The sequence below is a fragment of the Arachis stenosperma genome, chromosome 3, assembly GCF_014773155.1.
Source record: "Arachis stenosperma cultivar V10309 chromosome 3, arast.V10309.gnm1.PFL2, whole genome shotgun sequence".
NCBI classification, from domain to species: domain Eukaryota; kingdom Viridiplantae; phylum Streptophyta; class Magnoliopsida; order Fabales; family Fabaceae; genus Arachis; species Arachis stenosperma.
The window spans coordinates 9,693,760-9,716,980 of record NC_080379.1 but is presented as its reverse complement, the minus strand read 5'-3'; the positions used below and the strand labels follow the sequence as shown (position 1 = coordinate 9,716,980).

Sequence of the window (23,221 nt, the reverse complement as noted above, 5' to 3'; positions counted from 1 at the left end):
TAGCTCACTAGAATGCCAAAGAATCTCTTTAGCTTGAAGTAGAAAGCATAGCGTACCATGTGATGTTTGTTGGGGAGACAGACAGTATCTGGCCATTGGCTATTTTCATGTCTGATTTGGATAGGAGCATGGTCCATGCAATTGAAAGTTCATTTTCATGATATGACACCACCTTATCCACATTTCTTGAAATTATAGATGCAGATATGACCCCATATAGATTGTTTAGATCCTATCTATGCAGGTGCAAACAAAAAACGTGACGTGATGCAAAAGTATCCGAGTTAATTTCAAAGCTTAAATCTTTCGCATGGTGTCCACAAAACTCAAAAAAAAAAAAAAAATCATATCATGTGTATCAAATCAAGTACCTATATAAAATACATATTACAATATAAAATACATAATGAAAATGTATGAAACAATAGTACGTAGTTTACGGATAAAACAAAATAATTTTTTTTCCAAAGCAGAGATAACAACTCTTAGAATACGTTTCTTTTTTTTTTTGGGGGTCTTTTACATAAGACACACTCACACACACCACTACTATTATGAGTTCTATAACTTCTTGCGCTTACTCAGGATTCGAACCTTGTGCAGCTCCTTGTGAGCTAGCAGATTCTGCCACTTCTCTAAAATCATGTGGTGGTGTGTGTGAATTGGATCCTTACCCCTGTTATTGAGGATTTGCTCTATCTCTTTTTGATTCGGTTGTTAGAATAATATTATATCTTGATGACAACTTTCACACAATTGGGTTGTTTCAATAGCTCAAATGCTTGTTCTATATCTGTTAATTGGACCTCATGGGTGAATAGTTCTTGAAGAGGAAATTCCTGAAAAATGGTAATAGATGGTCCAATGATCACAATTGTGAGACATTTACATTACTATTATTAGACACATACAAGATATAATTAATCTATGCTATGTATATAGATTGAGAATACCTGATTAATGCATTTGTCAGCTAGGATAGGCAGGTCCGATTTGGGTTTTAGCCCACCAAACATCGACCCTTTCAAAGTTCTCCCAAAAGCAATAGTAAACAGACCTAATGATACATAGGGTTCATTTCCTAAACCAAGTATTATTGTTTTACCTGAACCCTATACATGAGAAAGCTATAATTAGATTCACTAAATTGTTTGTAAAGGTTAATTTAATTTGTAGACAAAAAAATTTAGAAAGATGTACTTATTGAAAATGACACTAACCACTTTTGTAGCTTCTAATGATTCAGTAAGCAAAGGGTCAACTCCAGTGCACTCAAAGGAATAATCCACACCCATTCCACCACTTAGTTCCTTCACCAATGCTGAAGAAGATTTATCAGAATCAATTGGATTTATGAAGTGAGTCATTCCAAAAGCTTCACCTTTTTCTCTCTTCATGTCATTTATGTCAATCCCTATTATCTTAGTTGCCCCCAACATTTTTGCTCCACTTATAACCTGCATTACAAGGAAAATCATTTTTAATCAAAACTAAATGCTAAAATCTATAACCAATTCCCTGACAAAGATAATCATACCCCTAATCCAACAGCACCAAGACCAAAGACAGCAACACTTGATCCACTTTCAACCTTGGCTTCCTTCCATGCAGCTCCATAGCCAGTTGAGAACCCACATGAGATGAAACTGGCATGGGCTGGATCAATGCTTGGATCAACTTTGACGAGCAATTTAGCATCGATAACCGTGTACTCGGACCACGTGGCACAACTCGAAGGGTGGTATAGCCTCTGGCCTCTGCAGGACATCCTTGAAGTGTTATCTGGCATCAAGCCAGTCAGCCTCACAGGACATGTCATGCACAAATTTGATTTCCCTGAAATGCAATTCTCACATTCTTGGCACTCTTCTATGTATGTTGGAATCACTGTATCGCCTTCTTTCACACTCTTGACTTCATCCCCAACAGTTTCTACAACCCTGCAGTTGATGGTATTCATTATGCATGGATGGTTCAAAAAAATATCCCAACAAGTTTCTTTAGCATGATTTGAGTCTATGGGAAAGAATTGAAAGGTATAAGGTTATTCTTGGTAAGTGTATCATGAATGAAAATACATAAATACTGCGCTTAATGTCCTTAGTATTTTTAGTAGCAAAAAAATTGCACAAATTCTGTCATAACATAGAGAATTAGAAAAATTCTTTTTTGTAGCAAAAAAAAAACTGATCAAATTTCACCCATTTCTGTATTTTTCTGCTAATCTTCTCTAAATAGGTTTATGTTTGAGTCTCTGTATTTCTTTTATGACACAATTACCAAATAGAGTCTAGAGTGTATGGAGCTTACCCAACTCCTTCATGTCCAAGTGCTAGAGGATAAAAATTAAACTGCAAATTGTTAGCATTAAAGTACCACTAATTAGTGGAAGAAATATGAAGAGTAACATAGGAGTTAGTCCCATAGAGAAGAAAACAAAAACAGTACTGAGAAAGAGTCTTAACCATAGGAGATCCTTGAATGCTTGAGATATCAGTGTGGCAGATGCTAGAACAAAGCATCTTAAGTCGAACTTCATTTGATTTTGGTGGATCAACTTGAATCTCTTCAACCTTCACACCCTCTCCAATCTTCCAACATACTGCAGCTGAAATTTCCATACCATGATATATTCTAATTAATAATATGAGCCACTCTTTTCTTGTTCTTATGTATTTAATCATGTCTACTATGAATACAGTTGCATGAAAATGCAACATAGTGTTCAAATGCTTGAATGGTTAATTATTTCATACCTTTGCATGTAATAACTTGAGAGGTGCTTGTCATATTGTAAGTGCAATAATTCAGTTCCTACTTGATGGTTGAAGATAATTTGGACTTTGAAGTAACTGAAAAAGAAAGAGGAGGTAATGTATTAGAGTGCTTTGTTCTGTATTCCCTTTTATAGCCAAAAAAATTAGTGCTTTATGGTATTTTTTTTATTTCCTACGGTATCTCTCAATTCGACAGGTTAAGAATTAATTCATAATTTCAAATATTTTTTTGAGATAATAAGTGACAAATATTTTTTCTTTAATAATCTGTAGGTTGACTTATTTCAAATTCAAATTCTAAATATAAAATAATTGATACTAAAAATATTATACTCCTTAGAATAGAATAATTTTCTTTCTTATCAAGATAACATAACAGTGACTCAAAAAGAAAATAATTAGCATATTTGATTGTCCTTATTTATTACTTGTATTGGTGCAACTATTGTGTCATAGTTTATGAAAAACTTGAGGTGTTGAATTTGACTTTTTGTTTTCTTTTTATTTGATTTGAGTTGTCATCTTTTAATTCTCCCTATTATTATTTTAGTGTCAGCTTGATGAGTTACTGATTAGGACATGAGTACTGTGTAATTAACATCAAGTTGTTGGGTTCAAACTTTAGAATCAGTGATGCATTAAAAAATATTGAGAGAGAGAGTGTGAGTGAGATTCCACATTAATCTAAAAATTGTTTGCCGAAGACTATTTCACTGAATACTTAATTCCCATCATTTGACTTTTCCAGTTATATAAATTTGAGGGAACTAGAGAAGGATAATGTGTCAATGTCACACCAAACATAAGCAAACACGTTTTTCGTTATATACATTCTCTCATACCAAACATACACGTTTTCTTTAATAATCATTTTTATATAAGATAAATAAATTTATGTATCTTCTAATCAATTTCAAAACAACGCAATACCTTTGAAAATATTTTACAATTATTATTATATACTATATATATAGATACAGTTCTTTAGGATTCACAATTTTTGCCACCTTTAAATGGTTTTCATATAAGGATCAATCTTAAATACTGTAGTCACAGTGTCTATCAAAGTGAAACTTCTTTTCCAACTAAAGTTTGAATAAGATTAAACACTTGGTACACCAGAAATTAATATAAGAAAGGTTGCATTAGCGAATTACTAATTTTGGACCACCAACATTTGATAATCAAATTAAAGTCACATGATCTATATATTGAAACCATTTAACGTCATTTCAATGCACTCACATTTTCTTTTGGCAGTTTCCTTGCTACCTTAGTGATCTGCAGACTTCGAAACTCACACTCGTAAATTTCATATACAAAGCCTAGTTAGAGAATAAACTGTAAAATCTATCTTTTTACCCTGTTTTTAAAGTAATGATAAGAGGGTAATAGTTAAAAATTATTTTATTTAACTTAATATTTATAATTTTATATATGTAATATTTGTAATTATATATTTATTATAGATAAAATTATTAATTTATTTTAGCAATAATTATTAAAGAAGAGTGTATAATAAAAAAAAACCTTTGGGGCTATTTTTTATTAATTTTTATTTTTAATCTCACGTTGTGTCTCTTGACTCTTGCTTAATTGATATTAAAGGGGAAATTATTAAAGTAAGTCAATATTTTACTTAATTAGTATTGAAATTCATAATATAAACAATGCCCTCTGTAATTTCTTCTTCTCCATGTAAAGAATGCCAAAGAATCTCTTTAATTAACTTGAAGATAAACGACCAAAAGTACAATGTTGTTCACGTTATCCTTAGGAAACTGAAAAGTCAAAAAGAAAGCTCAGCGTATCACGTGAAGATTGTAGGGGAGACAAATAAGTATGTGGCCAGAGAAGCATGCTGCATATCTGCATGGTCCATGCAATTGCAAGTTGATTTTTCATGATATGATTCTTTATCAACTTTTGTCTTATACTGCATTTTCCAATTTCAATCATATTTTATTTAAAATTTGAATTTTATTTGATTTCAAATTGAATCAAACTGCATCTCAATTTGAAACAAATTCTGAAATTCAAATTTGAAACTCGTCATCTAGCTTAATTCATTCCATCTAGCTTTCTAACACTTTGGTTAATTAATTGTTATAATACTAATTGTCAATTAAACTCTAACATGTTATTATTATTATAATAAAAAATATTAAAGCGTTAACATACTTTATTATTTTTGTCGATACCATTTAAAAATATAAACTAGAAGTATATTATTAAATTGTTAGAATAAAAAATTAAATTAATGACTAAAAGTACTAACAAAAAATAATCATTTCTACTTACTTTTAAGTTTTTCTCTTATAATAAACTAATAAGAATAACCTAAAAAATTTATTTATTTATTTATTTATTTATTCGTTCGATTAATTTCTTTAACCAATGTTTTATTTAATTTAATCATTATAATTTTAGAATTCAAACTCTTTCTCAAGAGTTGATAAATTCTGCTAATATTTAAATCATATCTATTATCCATTCAATTAATATATATCTAAAATCAAATTATAATAAATAATTTGTTAATTATTATAATAATCACATGTCAAAGAACTTTTTATATCATATTTATCCTGAAAATACCCAACTAACAAATATATGATAATTATATATAACGATTAGAAATTTTTATTAAGTTGGTCTAATAATCACATCTTTATATGCACAACATATATATATATGTATATATATATATAATTTAACAAATAAAATAAATATTTGCCACTCTTTTTTTTTTTTTTACAAATTCATGCAAATATATAATACAAAAAGAGCATATGTGGAATAGTATTATAAAAAATAGGGATGGAATTATCATTTCTCTTATGTATTATTAATATCTTTTTTAATAATTCTACAGTTAAAAATAATTTTGATTAAATTTTAAAAAATTTATCTTTCATTATTATAATTATTATTATAAAAATATTATTGTATTAATTCTTTGATTAAATAATATATATAATAACAAATTATTTAATAAATAATAAATTGAATTATAATCTTACTATTTATTTCTAACACTATGGTGTAAAAAAAAGTTAACGCAGTAAACAAATATCTGATCCCAAATTATTTATCGCATGGTCCTGAGGAATGCCCTGGTACAAGATCTCGGCGATAGGGCACTCCGACCTTGTGGGAATGAACACAAAGTACCACCGGAGGAAGCCAAATTGAAGCCCGCGGCGGCAGCAGCGTTGAAGGTAGGGTTGGAAATGGGTAAGCTGAGCAGAGCTTTAACTTTGACAGTCTATTCTATATTATAAATTGATGATTTAAGTATAAGCTGTTACTTTTTATAAGTTTTTTTTCAGAATAAGGTCACGAGCCTATTTTGTAAATTAGAATTTAAAATAATACATTTAAAAGATCTAAAACAGTAAATACATTCTAAAATTTATAATTTATAATTTGTTAAGCATAATTCATTTATATATTAATCGTTAGTCACATATAATAATTATATTTACAATGCATAAACTTTTTTTTAACAAAAAAACTACAATTTTAACTAATTTTGACTATTATTTTTTTGTTTTGTTTTATGTTTAATATAAGTGAAAAGTTAAAAGTTTAAACTAAAATTAATTTATTTTTATAAAAAAATATTTTGATGAGCCGCCTCAATGAATATATAGACTTTTTTTAAAGCCTATGACCTAACCTTTTTAACTAATAAACTTTTCATAAAACTCAAACTTAACATGTTTAATAAAATGAACCAAAACAAACTGAGTCTAAAACGAGTCGAGTCACGAGCCTCCGTCGTATAATCCGACCTATTTTCACCTCCTAATTGAAAGAGTGAAATGGGGTGAGGGAATTGGTAATTAGTGATTAATTTCACAGTTTAAACTCGTAATTTTGAGATCACATAAAAACTATTCAATTATTAATATTAATAGTACTTTAAAACTTCTTCTCACTTGGTGTCTATATAAAATAAAACAACATACACTAAAAATCAGTTATTAAATTAACTACTTGTATAAAATATATATATTAAAATATATATTTATATACAAATATAACTGATTTAAGTTAATTTTTAATATACATATAACGTATATAAAAAAGGAAAACAAAATTGAGATAACACAGTTAGAAGGATTGTTTCTGTAACATATATTTTGATGCAATTCACAGGTAACTATCCTTTAAATAGGTACATTTAATTTCCAATCATTTTCAAACTAGAGATTGACAACATCTAGAATACGTACGTTATCATACTCTCAAAAGCTAAGTGGAGTTGTGTGTGACTGTGTGACTTAATCATTACCAGTTACCACCAACCATTATTGAGGCCTTGCTTTATCTCTTTTGGATTCGGTTGTTAGAATAAAATTATATCTCGATGACAACTTTTACACAATTGGGTTGTTTCAATAACTCAAATGCTTGTTCTATATCTGCTAATTTGACTTCATGGGTGAACAATTCTTGAAGAGGAAACTCCTGAAAAATGATAATAAATACTTAAATAGTCCATTCATCATAATTATGAGAGATTAATATTACTATTATTAGAACATATTTAAGATATAATTAATTTATATAGATTTAGAATACCTGTTTAATACATTTGTCAGCTATGATGGGTAGGTCTGACATGGATTTTAACCCCCCAAATATTGATCCTTTCAAAATTCTTCCAAAAAGAATAGAGAACGGATCAAATGGTACATAAGGTTCAGTTCCTGAACCAAGTGTTATTGCTTTACCTGTTCCCTATATATTAGAAAGTCACAGTTAGATTCACAAAAGTATTTACTTACAACTTGAAGGAATTAGCAAAAATGTGTAAAGGTCAATGAAATATATTAAAGATTATATAATAGATTTAATAATTAAATTTGTAAAAAAAAAAACAAAATTCGACTTACTATTAACAGTAAAAAATTTATCGACAGAGATAAATTTAAAATTTATTTTAAATATTAAGAAAAAAAACATATTTTACCAAATAATTTATAAGGATGAAAAATGAAACGAACCATTTTTGTAGCTTCTAATGATTCAGTAAGCAAAGGGCCAACTCCAGTGCACTCAAAGGAATAATCCACACCCATTCCACCACTTAGTTCCTTCACCAATGCTGAAGAAGATTTACCAGAATTACTTGGATTTATAAAATGAGTCATTCCAAAAGCTTCACCCTTTTCTCTCTTCATATCATTTTTGTCAATCCCTATTATCGTAGTTGCTCCCAACATTTTTGCTGCACTTATAGCCTGCATTACAAGGAAATTCATTAATAAAAACTGAAGGCTAAAAACTATAATCATATACCAATTACAAAGATAATCATACCCCTAATCCAACAGCACCAAGACCAAAGACAGCAACACTTGATCCACTTTCAACCTTGGCTTCTTTCCATGCAGCTCCATAGCCAGAGGAGAAGCCACATGAGATGAAGCTGCCATGAGCTGGATTAATGCTTGGATCAACCTTGACAAGGTAGTTAACATCGATAACCGTGTACTCGGACCACGTGGCACAACTCAAAGTGTGGTATAGCCTCTGTCCTCTGCATGACATTCTTGAAGTGTTATCCAGCATCAAGCCAGTCAGCCTCACAGGATATGTCATGCACAAATTTGATTTTTCTGAAATGCAATTCTCACATTCTTTGCACTCTCCTACAAATACTGGAATCGCCATATCGCCTTCTTTCACACTCTTCACTTCATCTCCAACCGATTCTACAACCCTGCAGTACAGTTAATGTTATTCCTTGTGCTCGGAAAAAGTAGTATTACAACAATTCAATTTATCAATATGTGCCAGCTGATAATTCTAATTCTATTATTATTATTCAATTAAAAAATTCTTTTGATTGGACACGATATTCCCTAGCCCAACAGGTCCGGTGATTAATTTGTCACGAATTTAAACTATATTTAAATTTTAGATTTATTATTACATGTGTTATGAACCTCCTGTGATCCTTCAAAATACGCACGGTTCATCCAAAGAATTTAAGAATCTCTGAACAAGATCCTTTAGCATGATTTGAGTATATGATGAAATTTATGGGAAAATATCGAAAGTCATAAGGTTTTTCTTGCTAAGTGTATCATGAATGAAAATACAGCTGTTCTTAATGAATGTCCTTAGTACTTTTAGCAGCCAAAAACTTTGATAAATATTCTCTTAAGATATAGAATTAGAAAAAAAAAATCTGATCAAACCTTACCTATTCTTATATCAATTATACACTTTTTTTTATAATAAATATTATTTTATACCAGTATTTTCTTAATAATTAATACTCGGTCTCTTTTATTTACTAATTTAAAAAATAATATAAATAAATAATTAATTATTAATTAATAATCATTATATTTTTAGTATAATATTACATGGCCAACAAATTTTATTATTTTTGGACTAGTAATAATTTGTACTCATATTTATAGAAATTTTATACACAATAAACATATAATTTGTACCTATATTTATCAGAATTTAGAATTTACACACATTTTTTAAAGTTTGCATGCATAAATTATAAAATTTATCTATTAAAGATAATTTAATGTTTGTACTGGTCAAATGATGGCCAAAAATTATACTGGAGTAAAAGTTTCTCATGTTTTTATACCGGAGTAATTAAGGATTAAAGAATTAGGGGTGTTCATGGATCGGATCTGATCCGCATATCCGTGGTATTTATCCGAATCCGATTCAAAATTACGGATATTTATCCGATCCACATATCCGCGAATCCGCAAAAATAAATAAATAAATAAGTAAATATTCTTTTTATTTTTTATTTCAATTAATAATTATCATATATATTATATAATTTTACTTTTATTATTTAATAAAAGTATGTTTAATAATATTTTAAAAATAAACATATTTAAAAGAATAAAAAAATAGTATTTTATTGATATTTTTTAAATAAAAATAAATTTTTTAAAATATTTATTTATTTTCCGGATATATTCGAGATCTGATGTGCGGATCGATTGGATCCAAGCTAAAAAATTACGGATATTAAATTCAATCCGATCCAATAATTTTAGTGTAGATCAGATAGAGATTTTGTTCATATCCGATCCGATCCGCATTCACCCCTATAAGGAATGTCTGATATATTAATAGTATTCTTAGTTTTGTATTTGTCTGCTAATATTCTTCTCTAAATATGTTTTATGTTTGAGTGGCTGTTTCTTTTACGACACAATTACCAAATATATTCTAGAGTATAGTGTATGGAGCTTACCCAATTCCTTCATGTCCAAGTGCTAGAGGATAAAACTTAAACTGAAAATTGCAAATTTGTTAGCATTAAAGTACCGTTAATTAATTAGTGGAAGAAAGATGAAGAGAAACGTAGAAGTTAGTTCCACAGAGAAGAAAACAAAGACAGCATTGAAAAGAATCTTAACTAGAGGAGTTCCTTGAATGCTTGTGATATCAGTGTGGCAAATGCTAGAACAAAGCATCTTAAGTCGAACTTCAGTTGATTTTGGTGGATCAACTTGAATCTCTTCAATCTTCACACCCTCTCCAACCTTCCAACATACTACAGCTGAAATAAATTTCCATACCATGATATATTACATTCTTGTGATTAATAATATGAGCCACGCATTTATTTTTTCTGATTTAATTAATCTTATTATCTACTATGAACAAATTAAAGTTGCATGATAATGTTTGAAAATGACATGAAAATTCTCTGTGATGTGCATATGCTTAAATGGTTGATTGTTTCATACCTTTGCATGTAATAATTTGAGAAGTGCTTGTCATATTGTAAGTGCAATAATTCAGATCTTACTTAAAGGTTGAAGCTATAATCTGGACTTTGAAATAACTGAAAAGAAAAGAGGAGGCAGGAGTTGCTGTTGTAGATTCTGTCCTGTAATCCCTTTTATAGCCAAGAAAATTAGTATTTTAATGGTATCTAATAAGATAAAGAAAATATCTTAATATTAAAATTAATTATTAAAATTAATTATTATATAATTCTGAATAAATATATATTATTTAATTTATTTTTAATATATATTTTGTATTCTAATATATATTATATATTAGTGATTAATTTTAGTGTATTATATTTAATATAATTGAATAAGATAAAATTCATTCATTTAAAATAAAATATTAACAATCTTAAATTCTTTATAGTATAAATATTGATAATGTGAATGATGATCAATTGGCTGATTCAATTTTGGAATGAATCAGGTATACATGGCTATAACGATATTAGACGTGATTTGATCATCAAACATATTACATATAATTTGATATAATTTGATCCTATTTTCTAATTTTAAGAAATATACTATTTTCATGATTTGACTATTGTTATTTTCATAAAAATGTTATCAATGATGGCAATAGTAGTAATGGAATAATATCGTTATGTCATTTTAAAATGCCTTGCATTTTGACGCAAACACGTTGAAGTGACATGTTCTGTCATTAATCTTCATTATCCATATTCTCAATATCATTTATGAAAAGTATTATCTATTTATAATATATAAAAATTAATACTAATTTTTTTATACAATAAATTTTAGTCATATTATTTTTCTAATAATATCACAACACTTTTAAATACATGACAACATATGAAAATTAGTTAATATTTTTTAAAAAATATTATTATTAAATTAAAACATAAATTACTAATTAAATATAATAAATATATACAAATAAAACGTCATAATAATTATAATTATAAAAAATTTCGATTACAAATATTTAAATCCTATATTATTTGTCTTACTTATATATATTATGTAAGATTTTTATTAATATACTATTTAATCTATTGACAAATCATGTTACATATAGTACTTTTTATTACTATTATTTCATTTCTTAATACAATAAATATATACAAATAAAATGTCATAATAATTATAATTATAAGAAGTTTTAGTTACAAATATTTAAATTTTATATTATTTGACTTATTTATATATTATATAAGACTCTTATTACTATACTATTTAGTCTATTTACAAATCACATGTTATATATAATTTTTATTACTATTACTCTATTTCTTAATACAATAAATATATACAAATAAAATGTCATAATACTCATAATTATAAGAAGTTTCAATTACAAATATTCAAATTCTACATTATTTAACTTACGTATATATATATATTGTATAAGACTTTTATTATTATACTATTTAATCTATTTACAAATCATCTTACATACAAGTTTCAGTTTGTATTTAATTTCTCCAATTTTTTTTTTGTAATTTCTCAAAATTGTTTTTCTTTCTCATTTTTCATTTGCACATATTAATTTTGTTTTGTCAACTAATATTTTGTTGTTTCAAATTATAAAATGATATTGGTTCTCCCTTTTTAATTTATAGTTAAATTTATATTTGAACTATATTCTCTTATTATGTTGCATTTTTTATACTTTTAAATTTTTTAATTTTTTATATTTTTTATTACTATAGCCATACATGTATAAAAATTAAAAGGCATACATATGGCTTTTTCAATATTTTTTTCTTATATATTTTCTATTATTATATTCTAATTATGTCATATAATAATAATAATAATAATAATAATAATAATAATAATAATAATAATAATAATAATAATATAGGTATTTGTCTTATTCAATTCATAATACCCCTATTTATATGGTAACATGGTTGTTTTTAGTAATTATATACGAAATTTTAAAATAAATTTATATATTTTTAATAATTATTAAAGAATATTCATATAAAAATAAATAAAATATGTTAATAATAATGTAAAAATTATCAAGGATTGTTTCTGTAATATATTTGGATGCAACAATACACAGAAAGATTGTTTATATAATACATTTAAATGCAACAATACACAGTTCATAGGTACAACAAATTAATTATTGTTAAATTTTTTTTAAGAGATACATTTAGTTTCCATCAATTTCAAAGTTGAGATATCTATAAACCATAGAAACCTCGTGGAGTCTATGCTGATATGGCATTTTCTTATTTTTTTTATTTTTTTTAAAATAAATATTTAGAAAGCAGCTGATTAGTCAAAGAGAGTTGGTAAAATCTTGCACTCTACTTTCACATCACTCTCAGTTCCAATCTTGTGTTTCTCTTCTTCACTTCACAAACCACTCCAGCCAAGGGTTTCCGATCAAAGAATCAAGAACCCTCCAAATATTCCGAGAATGTCAACCCTAACAGTAATACCACTCCATTTTCCAAACCCTTATCCAATCCTTGTGGTTCTTCTTCTTCTCCTTCTCCTTCCCCTGTTGTGAAGAAATCGTGTTCCAAGTCACAGAAGAAGCCACAATCCTCGGCAGCAAAGGAGGGTGTTGTGAATTCCGTTCAGAAGAACAAGATCAGGCAGAGGAAGTTCGTTGTTGCAAAGAAGAATAAGAACAAGAAGTTCGAGATGGTGATCAGGGTTCAAACTCAACGCTGTCGTTTTGTAAGTGCAAAGAGAGCAACAAGAACAACAAGTGTCTCTGTGTGGCTTACCAGAATCTCAGGAAGTCACAGGAAGAATTCTTCAAGAACAAGCAAGCACAAGAACAAGAGCAAGATCAAGAAGATGGAGCTGCTGAGATTGAGAGAGTGATCATTGAAGAAGAACAACGACAACAACAAGAAGCCATAGGAGAGGATTGTGGTGGATAGTTCCAATTGTATTAGGTACCCAAAAATGGCATCACACTCACCAACCCGTTTCTGTTTCTCTCTCATTGTTCTCTGTGCAGTCTTCATCTTGGGAGCTAACGGAGCCTCACCGTCCCACTCGCACAACGCTGCCCCAGCCCCCGCCGTGGATTGCTCCTCCCTGGTTCTAACCATGGCGGATTGCTTGTCCTTCGTCACCAATGGCAGCACCACCACCAAGCCGGAAGGTAACTGCTGCTCCGGGCTCAAATCGGTTCTGAAAACGGCGCCTCAGTGTCTGTGTGAAGCCTTCAAGAGCAGCGCTCAGTTCGGCGTCGTTCTCAATGTCACCAAGGCCCTCGCTCTCCCCGCTGCATGCAAAGTCTCCGCCCCTTCCGCTTCCAACTGTGGATATCAGTCAAATTATAACTTCCTTCTTCCTGTTTTCGAATCTTCTCTCAGATAAAGTTTTCATTTTTATGTGACTTTTTTTTGTTTATTTTTTGCAGTGTCTGAAACACCTGCCGCCGCTCCTGGTATGTTTCTTTCTCACTTATAATCCATTTTTAATTTTAGATTCTTAGCAGCATTTTATGGAATATGGATTTGTGGGATTTAATTGAAATTTGATTCGATTTGTAAAATGAAAAGAAGTTTGGGAGGGATCACATGCTTAGACATATAAGAGGAGCCATACCTGATTTTGTAGTTTTATTATTATTTTTTTTTGTTGTTAATTTTTCACGGACTGTGGATAATGGAAAATTAAACGTGAATTTTTTTTTCCTCTATAGTGTTTTCATTCTATATGCTCTACATGCGTTCTGATTTTTGGGTACCTAATACAATTGGAACTATCTACCAATTAAAAATAGAGAGACACTTTGGTATATCTACCAATTAAATGATATACAGATGTGTGTGCAAAATGATATATATGTATCTATGTTATACTACTTATTTAATAGTAGCATTTATCTGTTTGTGTTGATGTTTGTTATACTTTTTATTCAAACTGCAGTGTATCTAACAGGACTTCTAATGGAGGTAGAAGAAGCAGAAGAAATGTAAGTCTTCTGGATGCTTACCTTTTTTGAGGAAAAAAATGAAGATTTGATTAAAATGAGGGTTTTCTAAATTTGAATTGAATGGATTTGCTTTTTTCAGAGTTTGGAATCAACTAGCACCTTTGGGGGAAGCAGGTGGAAGAAGAAGCAGCAGCTGAGAGTCACCAGCCAAAAACCATTCAAGCTAAGAATTGAGGTAATGCCTATTCTGATGCAACAAATTGATTGATTGAATCAATTTTCCATTGATTTTTGAATTGGATAATAACATGGATACTGTAATTCAATGCAGGAAAGGGGGAAGGTGAAAGAGGAAGAATTTGTGAAGAAGATACATGAAATGATGACAGAGGAAGAAAAGCAAAGGATACCAATACCCCAAGGGCTTCCATGGACAACAGATGAACCTGAGGTGCCCATTTTGCTCTCAAAATCTTGTGTTCAGTTCACAACTCATACTTTTTCCATTTCAGTGACATGCTTGCATTTGCTGTATAGACTGTATTGAGTTACTCAACTATCTTCTATGCTAATATTTCAGTGTTTGGTAAAGCCTCCTGTCAAAGAAATCACACAGCCGATTGACCTGCAGCTTCACAGTAATGTGCGGGCAATGGATCATGCTGAGTTTGATCATCAGGTACCAACTCTTATTTTCATTTTGTTTAATTTTGCTTCATTAAGTGTAATATTGTGTCATGAGCAGCATCATTGTAAATTCTGGATCCATATTTCATAGATTTGTCGCTACTGCAAGCATCTTTCATTTTTAGAAAAATACAAATCGGTAGACAATAGAACACTGTTTGATAAATGTTGAACCATTCATGAATCATGTAGGTTGCAGAAAAATTGAGTCTGTTCTATCTGGATCTCTGGTCGACTACTTCTTGCGGTCTCTCTACTCACCCAGTAGAACTGTAGGTTTCCACCCAATCGGCACCGGCGAAGGGTTCGGGCCGATGGATGGTGACGGTTACGGAGAATACGGGTTCAACACTAACCAGGCTCCTCCTCCGTAGCTATGTGGTCACAAGCGAGGGTTTCGAGGAGTTTCGCCAGATGAGGTACCATACTTTTCATTGTGATCTGGATCTTGGTTGCTCCTCTCCTATTTTGATTCCCTTGCAATCCTATCTTAATTTATCTTCAAATTTTTATTTTTCTCCCTTTTTATCATTTTTTCGGTTCTTTTGAATATAAGAGGTGGTGCTGAAGATGATACCAGAGAACAGTGATTTTCTATTTTTTTGTTGATTTTAATTGGCTATTTTCTGTTTTGGTTCTTTTTTCTTTTTCATGGTTGTCCCTTCCTATTTTGTGTTGCTTTGTTTACAGTTATTTTCTTTTCAGTTATTGCTTAAATGAGAACTTATATGTGTGTCTTCAAGGTTTTCTTAAGTTTTGTTTTGATAAGAAACATTATTGAAACTTGTGTGTGGGTTGGTTATGCAAAGAAACATAAAATCTTTTTTTATTCAAACTTGCCCACCATGTGTTTGATATAAGCTCCCAATGATACCACTTCCTTGTTTTCTTGTCTACAATTACTACTTTAGGAAGATATATTGACTTAGAAATAATTTTATCGTTATTTTCTGCTTTAATTATCAACAATGTAGCTTTTCTTTAATGATTTTACGCTCATTTAATTCAATCTTATAACTTGGTTGTTGTTTAATGCATGCTATGTATTTAAGGTGGTTGAAAAATTCCATTTCATTAAGGATATAGCACGTTGCTATTTAGATGGTTATAAAGGTTACAGAGTTTTTTTTCTTGTCTACAATTATCAATGAGTGCAGCACTATTTAGGATTATTTTGCTTTGCTAGATATATGATTGTGCTGTTGATTGTTATAATTTTAACTCTTTGACTTATGAAGCATATTAATGAGACCCACATGACATAATAAGAAATTTTTTGCCATTAAAAAATTAGATTATCTTTTTGTTTTTCATTAGCTTAGTTATTTCATTATGTGAAAAAACTATAAATGCTCATGTGTAATAAGAAGTTTCAATCATGGACAGTAGGTTAATTAAATTAGTCAAGGAGAGTGGGTAATGTACTCCTCTAAGTTGTGTCTCTCTCTTATTTCTCTTTCTTTCACAGCCAAGAATATCTGCCTTCAATGATGACTTCTTATCTCACTGCTTCATCTATCACAGAGAGGAACTTGAGGTCATTTCAGTGCTTCTATTTTTTCTGCTTCTACTCACTTCTTTTTGTTTTTTTGAATTTTTTTAATTCACTTTTTTTTTAGTTTAAAATTATTTTTATACGATATTTAAAATTTGGGGACAGAATTGTAGTCTCTATTTGTGGCTTGATTTTTTTTTTTGCTTTTGTGACATTGAGAAATGAGAAACTGACATAAATAACAAAGCATTTTTTTTGTTTTAGAATTTTTTTGTAGTCACTGATGAGGTATTATTTTGGATGTTTTGAGGTATGTATGTATAACTAACAGTATGCAGATGATTTTGATATGAATGGTAATTTTTTATGTTAGAGTGTCATAGAATGTGGTGATGTGTAATTTGATTAATGTGTAAGTGATTCGTTGACCTACTCTATTTGATTGGTCTATTCTTTATTGAAAATACTGTTGTTTCGTGTAGATGATGAAGTTTTTCTTAGTATCTTAGGTCAGATGTAGGGGTTTCTATAGTATGAACAAGTTTAGTCTATATATATATATATATACATTAGTGTGATACTGGGTTTTGTGTCGGTTTTGTGTCATGAGATACAACGATGTGATATAAGTGGGTAGTGAAGTTTTATATGGATTGAGGATGTGAGTTGGGTGATCTAATTAGATATAGCCATATAGGAATAATTTGTTATACTGTTGCGGATTGTGTATGATGTTGGTTTTGATTGGATAGTTTTTTCTGTGTCGTGTGTTTCCATGCTCGGTTATGTATTTTAGTGTAAGTGTAGTTTTTTCTCTCCATTCTTGATCGGATTTGAATTCAAAAAGTTCACCCATTGGTTTTCTCTATAAAAGGATGCTTTATGTTGCACTTCTAATGCATTGAGCTAGTGATCTTTTACATTAATCTGATTTCTTTGCTATAGTGACTTGTTGTATTTGTTTTGTTTTCTTGTTTTTGGGTTTCAATGTCTCTTCCTTATCCATAAATGTTGAAAGCCAAATTACTATAGAATTCCTGAAATGGTCTTTCATTGGATTTCTGCTTTTGGTATTCTTTAGTTAACATTTCAACTATGAAATTCATACTCAAATAATATATTATGTTAAAATTTTTAACATGCTGAAAGTAAATATATTTGTTTCTGTTTTAAGAGCCGAAAAAGGGTTTGGATAGACTTGAGTTGGTTCAAAACTTAAAGGATGCTTCATTTAGTTTATCTTTAAATGTGGTATAAAAGGGAAAGGGTATGGTTTTGAAAAAATGTTTAGGTTGCTGATTTCAAGAACTTTATGCTGATTAGAGTTTATTTTTTGCTGCTCCCATTCAAGTAAATTTTTTTAAGCATTTTTCTATGCTCGAGGTTATTGCCGAAGTCATTGTCTTGGATCTTAACTGTTTGGAATTAGTTTGCTTTTATTAGTTTTGCTATTCATGGTGGATAATTCTTAATTGCTTAAATTGAGGAAGTTGGTTTGTTTTTCATAATGGTTATGCTGCACTATCTCATTATTATTTGTCTTGCAGTTTTGTGATTTTGCTTTATGAATGGTAATATGTTTTAGAGGCATGCACTTATGTTTAGGTGTGGTAGATATCCATGGATCTACTAAGAATGGACATACCAATTTAAATATATATCTACCTGAAAGATCATCTTCATCTACTAAGAATGGACATACCAATTCGAATCTTTAGTATTGATGATAAAAAAATACTACATACTTAACACTACTAGATGATTTTGTTTGTACGTAGTTAGTAGTAGTTGGTTACTTGATTTTGTTTTTCAATTCTTGATATATAGGAAAAGGATATAGTACAAAAATAAAGTTAGTTTTGTGAATTTTAATTCGAACAAGTGTGTAAAAAAAATAAGTTGTTTCTTGAATTGATAGTGAAGGTTTATTTAAATTGTTTTGCATTGATTCAATTTTATGCAAACTCCCCTTTGTAAACTGTAATCCAAACACACACTAAGCAGATTCTATTTTGGCAGGTAAGCTTCCTTTACCACTTCAAAAAAGTGTGACTTGCTATATGTTAATACCTTTAGTTCTCCTAATGCAGCTTGGTTAGTTTCTTCTTATTCATATGTTTATCTCATATAGATATGTTGACTTTTGGTTAGTTCAAAACAATGCAAATGATGTATGTTTTATGTGATCTTTTGTTCCTTCTTTAAATTAGGCACCTTTCAACTATAATCTTCTGTTTTTTTAACGGTTATTTCTGAAATTTTTTATTATTAAACAATTAGTTGATAATATTATTGTAAATTTAATTAAAGGATTATGTATACTGATATTTTAATGATTTACCTTTGTGAATTTTAATTGTTTTCTTTAAATTAAGAAATTTTCTTTGAAATGTGTGCTAGACTTTTTGATAAGAAATACACGTGTTTTTTAATAGTTCTACGCTCACAAATCTCCAAAGGAGGTGAGATTAGGTTTACAGCAAAAAATAGAAGTGTATTTTAAGTAATATTATTTAGATAATAATATACATGCAAGTATTATTTATAGTAATACTATTTTTTTCTTTTATTGATTCCTTTTTATGACACCTAAATGAATGTAATCATTGCATGAAGATGCAGGTTTTTCTGGTTACTTGAGTTGCTTTTAAGGCCATGGCTTCTTCTTGGAGTCCAAAGTATGAGAAGATGCAGAAGAACTTGAGTACAAAGTTAGCTGTGGCAATAAGAAGTGTTCAATGGAGTTATGACATTTTATGTTCACCTTCAACAACCCAAGATGGGTAATCAATTTAAAAACAAAAACTTTTAGAATACAAAAAACAATGCCACTTTTCTCTCATGATATGAAGTTTCTGTTTTGGTAATTTTGATTCTTTTGAGTCTTGTGTATATGATGATCATTGTGTTCCGTTAGTTTCATGAAGAGGTTGTCTTGTCAGAACTTTGAAACATACATAAGGCTTTCGTTACGCAGAAAAAGAAACATATTATTCATACTTCATTTAGTTTACGACTTCATCAGCCTTTAAGAATTAGCATGTAAGTACTTCTGTCTTGGATCCAACTTTCTGCCTGTTTTATGTAATTAAACTTTCAGTGGGTTACACCATTGATGATAGCAAGGCCCCTATATTTGATTTGTTATTATAATCTATTTAATCTTTCTTTATGATGCTATGGTTTTCGAATTTTTCCCTCCCATTTGATCCTATGTCTCCATGTTCCATTATCTTTTCTTTATAATTTGAAGTCGAGGTCATTGTCTCTTGACAATACTGATAAAACATCCATGGGGTCACTGATATTTGGTGCAGTCATATAATATCATTTTTTTTAATTTGATGAGTATAACTACACATGTGTTGTATAGTTAAATGGATGAAACTTTGGTGGTCTTGTATAAAAATTATATCAATTATTCTCTTTTATTCTTACATTTACTAGTGCATTTATTTTTGTATTACTTTGATATCTATACTCTTTTGGATTCGTCTTTGTGCTTTTTACTCTATTGACAAAAATGATTTCAAGTCTTTAGGAATGGTGATTTTTTGGCAATTTGTTTGGTATAAAGAATGGTTGCATATGCCTATTTTCAATGTTTGTTAATAGCTCTTATTATATTTTAAACTCAGCTAAACTTCATAATTTCTGGCAAATATTTTGGGGTCAATATAAATTAAGCTGTCAAAAATTTATTAGCAAAATATAAGAAATGGGCTATAGTAACCGAGGAATGTGATTGATCTCTTAGCAAACAATATATCATTGAGTTATTTGAATTCTTTCTAGAACTTGTATGTTATTTTATGGTTGGTACTTTTTAACTTGAGGTTTAGGATACTGTCTCCTATATAAATGAGTATTCTACTAAAGTGCTAATTGGTTTCAAAAAATACTAGGAACATGTTAAAGATTTTGTTACCTGCATCTCAAAGTATCTAAGCCAGATTGTTATTTTAGATAACAATTCCTTCGTCTTTTTATTGCAACCAGTGAATGGTAGGTATTCCATGTATTGCCTTTTTTGTAGGACAACCACATGACACACAAGTGCAAAGATCTTTGCTATTTAACATTGAAATTTAAAGTCTTCAAAGCCAAAATATAAAAAACTTCAAATCTCCCATATTAAATTGTGGGTAGTTTTGAAGCACAAATTTTGGCAAGAAGCAAACAAAAATGGTGCAGTATCTGTTGCATTTGGATAAGTCATATAATATTTAGTTGTTATAGTTTTTTTTTATTTATTTATTGTTTCTGGTAGTTGTAGTAGTAGTAGATTAATAATATGGAAAATTTAGATGTCCATAAAAGTGACATGGGATTGGTTTTATATCGGTATAAAAAAAGGGTAAAAGTTTTCATTTTTCAAGATAAAATTGATATTGATTTTAACATAGTCTAAATAACAAATTAATTAATAAGTATTTTTTAGAATATTTGTTAAGAGCCCGTTTGGGAAACGGCAAAAGTTATTTTTTTTTACTTTTGAATTATGAAAAGTCACAATACAGGTGTTTGGCACTATTTGAAAAAAAGCTTTTAACTTTTCGAAAAGTTAATCCATAACTTTTTGAAGAAGTAGAAATATACTTCTTCTTCTTTTCGATAAGTCATTCTATCATTATTCTAAAAAAAATTGCTTTAAAAAAATATACTTTCATTCTTGGCTCTGTAAAAATATTTCCTGTTTCTGATGAAAATACTGTCTCAATGTTGGAAGTATTCGCCCTCTACCACCTTTTTTATGTAATGATTCATCTGTTGAAACTATTGACCTTCCAACACTATTTTAAAATAATGTTCCATCTGAATCACCTACTTCATATATTTCTTTCAATTATTTTTTTTTATCATTTTACCACTCTATTTTATTATTAAATTTGTATTTAATATTGTGTATGATATGAAATCGTAGTTTTAATTTTATTTTTTTCACATGTTATTTTATTTTTATATAGCTTGCTATTATTTTTATAATTAGTTATAACAAGTTCTTGAGTTATTTATTCAAACGCTACAACTTTAAAATAAGTACTTTTATAATTAAAAATTCAAATACAAAATAACTTATTTATAAGTTGTTATTAATAAAAGTCCTTATACGTTATAACTTATTTATAAGTTGTTATTAATAAAAGTCCTTATACGTTAAGCTTTTTTTTTCAAAAGAACTTATTTAAGTTGTTTACTCAAACTTAGCCTAAGTAGATAATAATAGTAACTTTTGAGTCACCAATAAACAAGTGCTTCTTTAACAAATTTAACAAGCGCATTTGTTAATCAAATTCTTGAAAACATATTTAATCTTTGCTCAAATAGAGTCCACACATCCATGCTTACAAAGAACATATTAGTGTTAATAACAGTTCCTTAAGACTTAGATTTATTATCTTTGAGTGAGCTATGGATATTCACATTTTGATTCCCCGTCAAAAATTCAATTTTTTTCTTCCCTTTTTTGAGTTGTGCCATCAAAGATTCGATTAAACTGAATTAAACTAGAGAATGATGCTAGGTGTAACACTTATTATTGTTTTTTTTTTTGGTAATTAAAATAAAGTCTAAAAGTCCAGCTGAAGATTAAATATCAAAGATAAATCGGACTCTGGAGGCCTCTCTACAATCATCATCTAACATATATTTGATTTCTTTAAGATAATTATCTATGAAATAGAAACCTAACTCTCTAGTGACACTTCTTTTGGCTAACCAGCACACACATTTTTCTCTCTGTAAGTGTGCTTAAAAATTAAAATCCAGTCTCTTTTCATCATTAGACTAACACTTCTAGGTGTACACTTATGTACAAGTATGTATAGACTTTTAAGATGAGAGTTTGGACCATTTAAAAAAAAGTTTAATGGACAAAACAGGCTAACGAATTTAGTTTTTATTTTTTTTTGTCTAAATAGATAATTTTTTATTTAAAAAAAATTATATTATGGACTAAAAATCTAAAATATTAATTTTCGAACAAATTTTTTGTCTTTAATAGATAATGTTAGAATTTGAGTTATTTTTTTTATTAGAAGTAAAGATATTTGAATTAGATTGGTAAGAAAAAAATTGTTAAAAAATTAATAAAAATAGGAAAAAAGAATAAAAAAATAAAAAAACAACTAAATGGGTTTGTCCATTTATTTCGCAGCCAAGTACGTTAAAGAACTCTAAAAGTGCCAATCCCAATGGACCCAACCCATTTTAACGGTTCTAATTAGAATTTCGTAATGTCATGGTCAAATAATGTAAACGAATTCAGTATTAGTGTTTTAAAAAAGAAAAAATGAACAGAAATATAATTTTAATTAACAAAAGAAAATGTAATTTTAAATCTTAAGTGTAATTTAGTTTACTTTTATGAACAAAAAATATTATTCTATAATACATCTATTTTTTTTATTTTGTGCTTAATATATATTTAGATTAACATTAAAAATCTTTGTATAATAGAATATTTTATTAATATGAAAAGAACTCAAATTTTAAAATTATACCTATCTACGATATTTTGATATAATAAAAAGTTAAAAATATTATTCAAAATAAATAATTTTTTGTGGTAAAA

At 28.8% G+C, this 23,221-nt stretch overlaps 2 protein-coding genes and 1 long non-coding RNA gene across 4 annotated transcripts; 1 reads left to right on the top strand and 2 right to left on the bottom strand.

Annotated features, from left to right (window-relative positions):
* Positions 1-415: 415 nt before the first annotated feature.
* Positions 416-2,885, bottom strand: LOC130969859 (8-hydroxygeraniol oxidoreductase-like). 2 transcript variants are annotated; one of them, XM_057895762.1, is made up of 7 exons: positions 2,757-2,885; positions 2,466-2,608; positions 2,311-2,351; positions 1,538-1,940; positions 1,221-1,457; positions 954-1,112; positions 416-839 (listed from the first exon to the last, which is right to left on the bottom strand). In XM_057895762.1, exons 1-7 carry the CDS (start codon positions 2,788-2,790, stop codon positions 729-731), a joined length of 1,128 nt encoding a protein of 375 aa, XP_057751745.1. In that variant the 5' UTR covers positions 2,791-2,885; the 3' UTR covers positions 416-728. The 2 variants fall into 2 exon arrangements, with proteins under 2 accessions (XP_057751745.1, XP_057751746.1); XM_057895763.1 differs by lacking the exon at positions 2,311-2,351.
* A 4,257-nt stretch (positions 2,886-7,142) lies between these two features.
* On the bottom strand, positions 7,143-10,565 carry LOC130966355 (8-hydroxygeraniol oxidoreductase-like). The gene is made up of 7 exons (XM_057891146.1): positions 10,532-10,565; positions 10,199-10,341; positions 10,033-10,073; positions 8,109-8,511; positions 7,793-8,029; positions 7,368-7,526; positions 7,143-7,253 (listed from the first exon to the last, which is right to left on the bottom strand). Exons 1-7 carry the CDS (start codon positions 10,563-10,565, stop codon positions 7,143-7,145), a joined length of 1,128 nt encoding a protein of 375 aa, XP_057747129.1.
* A 3,327-nt stretch (positions 10,566-13,892) lies between these two features.
* Positions 13,893-14,689, top strand: LOC130970488 (uncharacterized). The gene is made up of 3 exons (XR_009082068.1): positions 13,893-13,973; positions 14,459-14,504; positions 14,605-14,689. It is a non-coding gene; the product is annotated as an uncharacterized LOC130970488 (long non-coding RNA).
* Positions 14,690-23,221: the final 8,532 nt, after the last annotated feature.

Excerpts from the sequence above, each read along its gene's own strand:
- LOC130969859 (XM_057895762.1), bottom strand. The coding sequence starts at position 2,790 with ATGACAAGCACCTCTCAAGTTATTACATGCAAAG. Across the intron at positions 2,352-2,465 it reads GCATTCAAGGATCTCCTATG|TTTAATTTTTATCCTCTAGC; the intron begins GTTAAGACTCTT and ends AACAATTTGCAG. Across the intron at positions 1,458-1,537 it reads TTGGTGCTGTTGGATTAGGG|GTTATAAGTGGAGCAAAAAT; the intron begins GTATGATTATCT and ends CTTGTAATGCAG.
- LOC130966355 (XM_057891146.1), bottom strand. The coding sequence starts at position 10,565 with ATGACAAGCACTTCTCAAATTATTACATGCAAAG. Across the intron at positions 8,030-8,108 it reads TTGGTGCTGTTGGATTAGGG|GCTATAAGTGCAGCAAAAAT; the intron begins GTATGATTATCT and ends CTTGTAATGCAG. Across the intron at positions 7,254-7,367 it reads CTGACAAATGTATTAAACAG|GAGTTTCCTCTTCAAGAATT; the intron begins GTATTCTAAATC and ends ATCATTTTTCAG.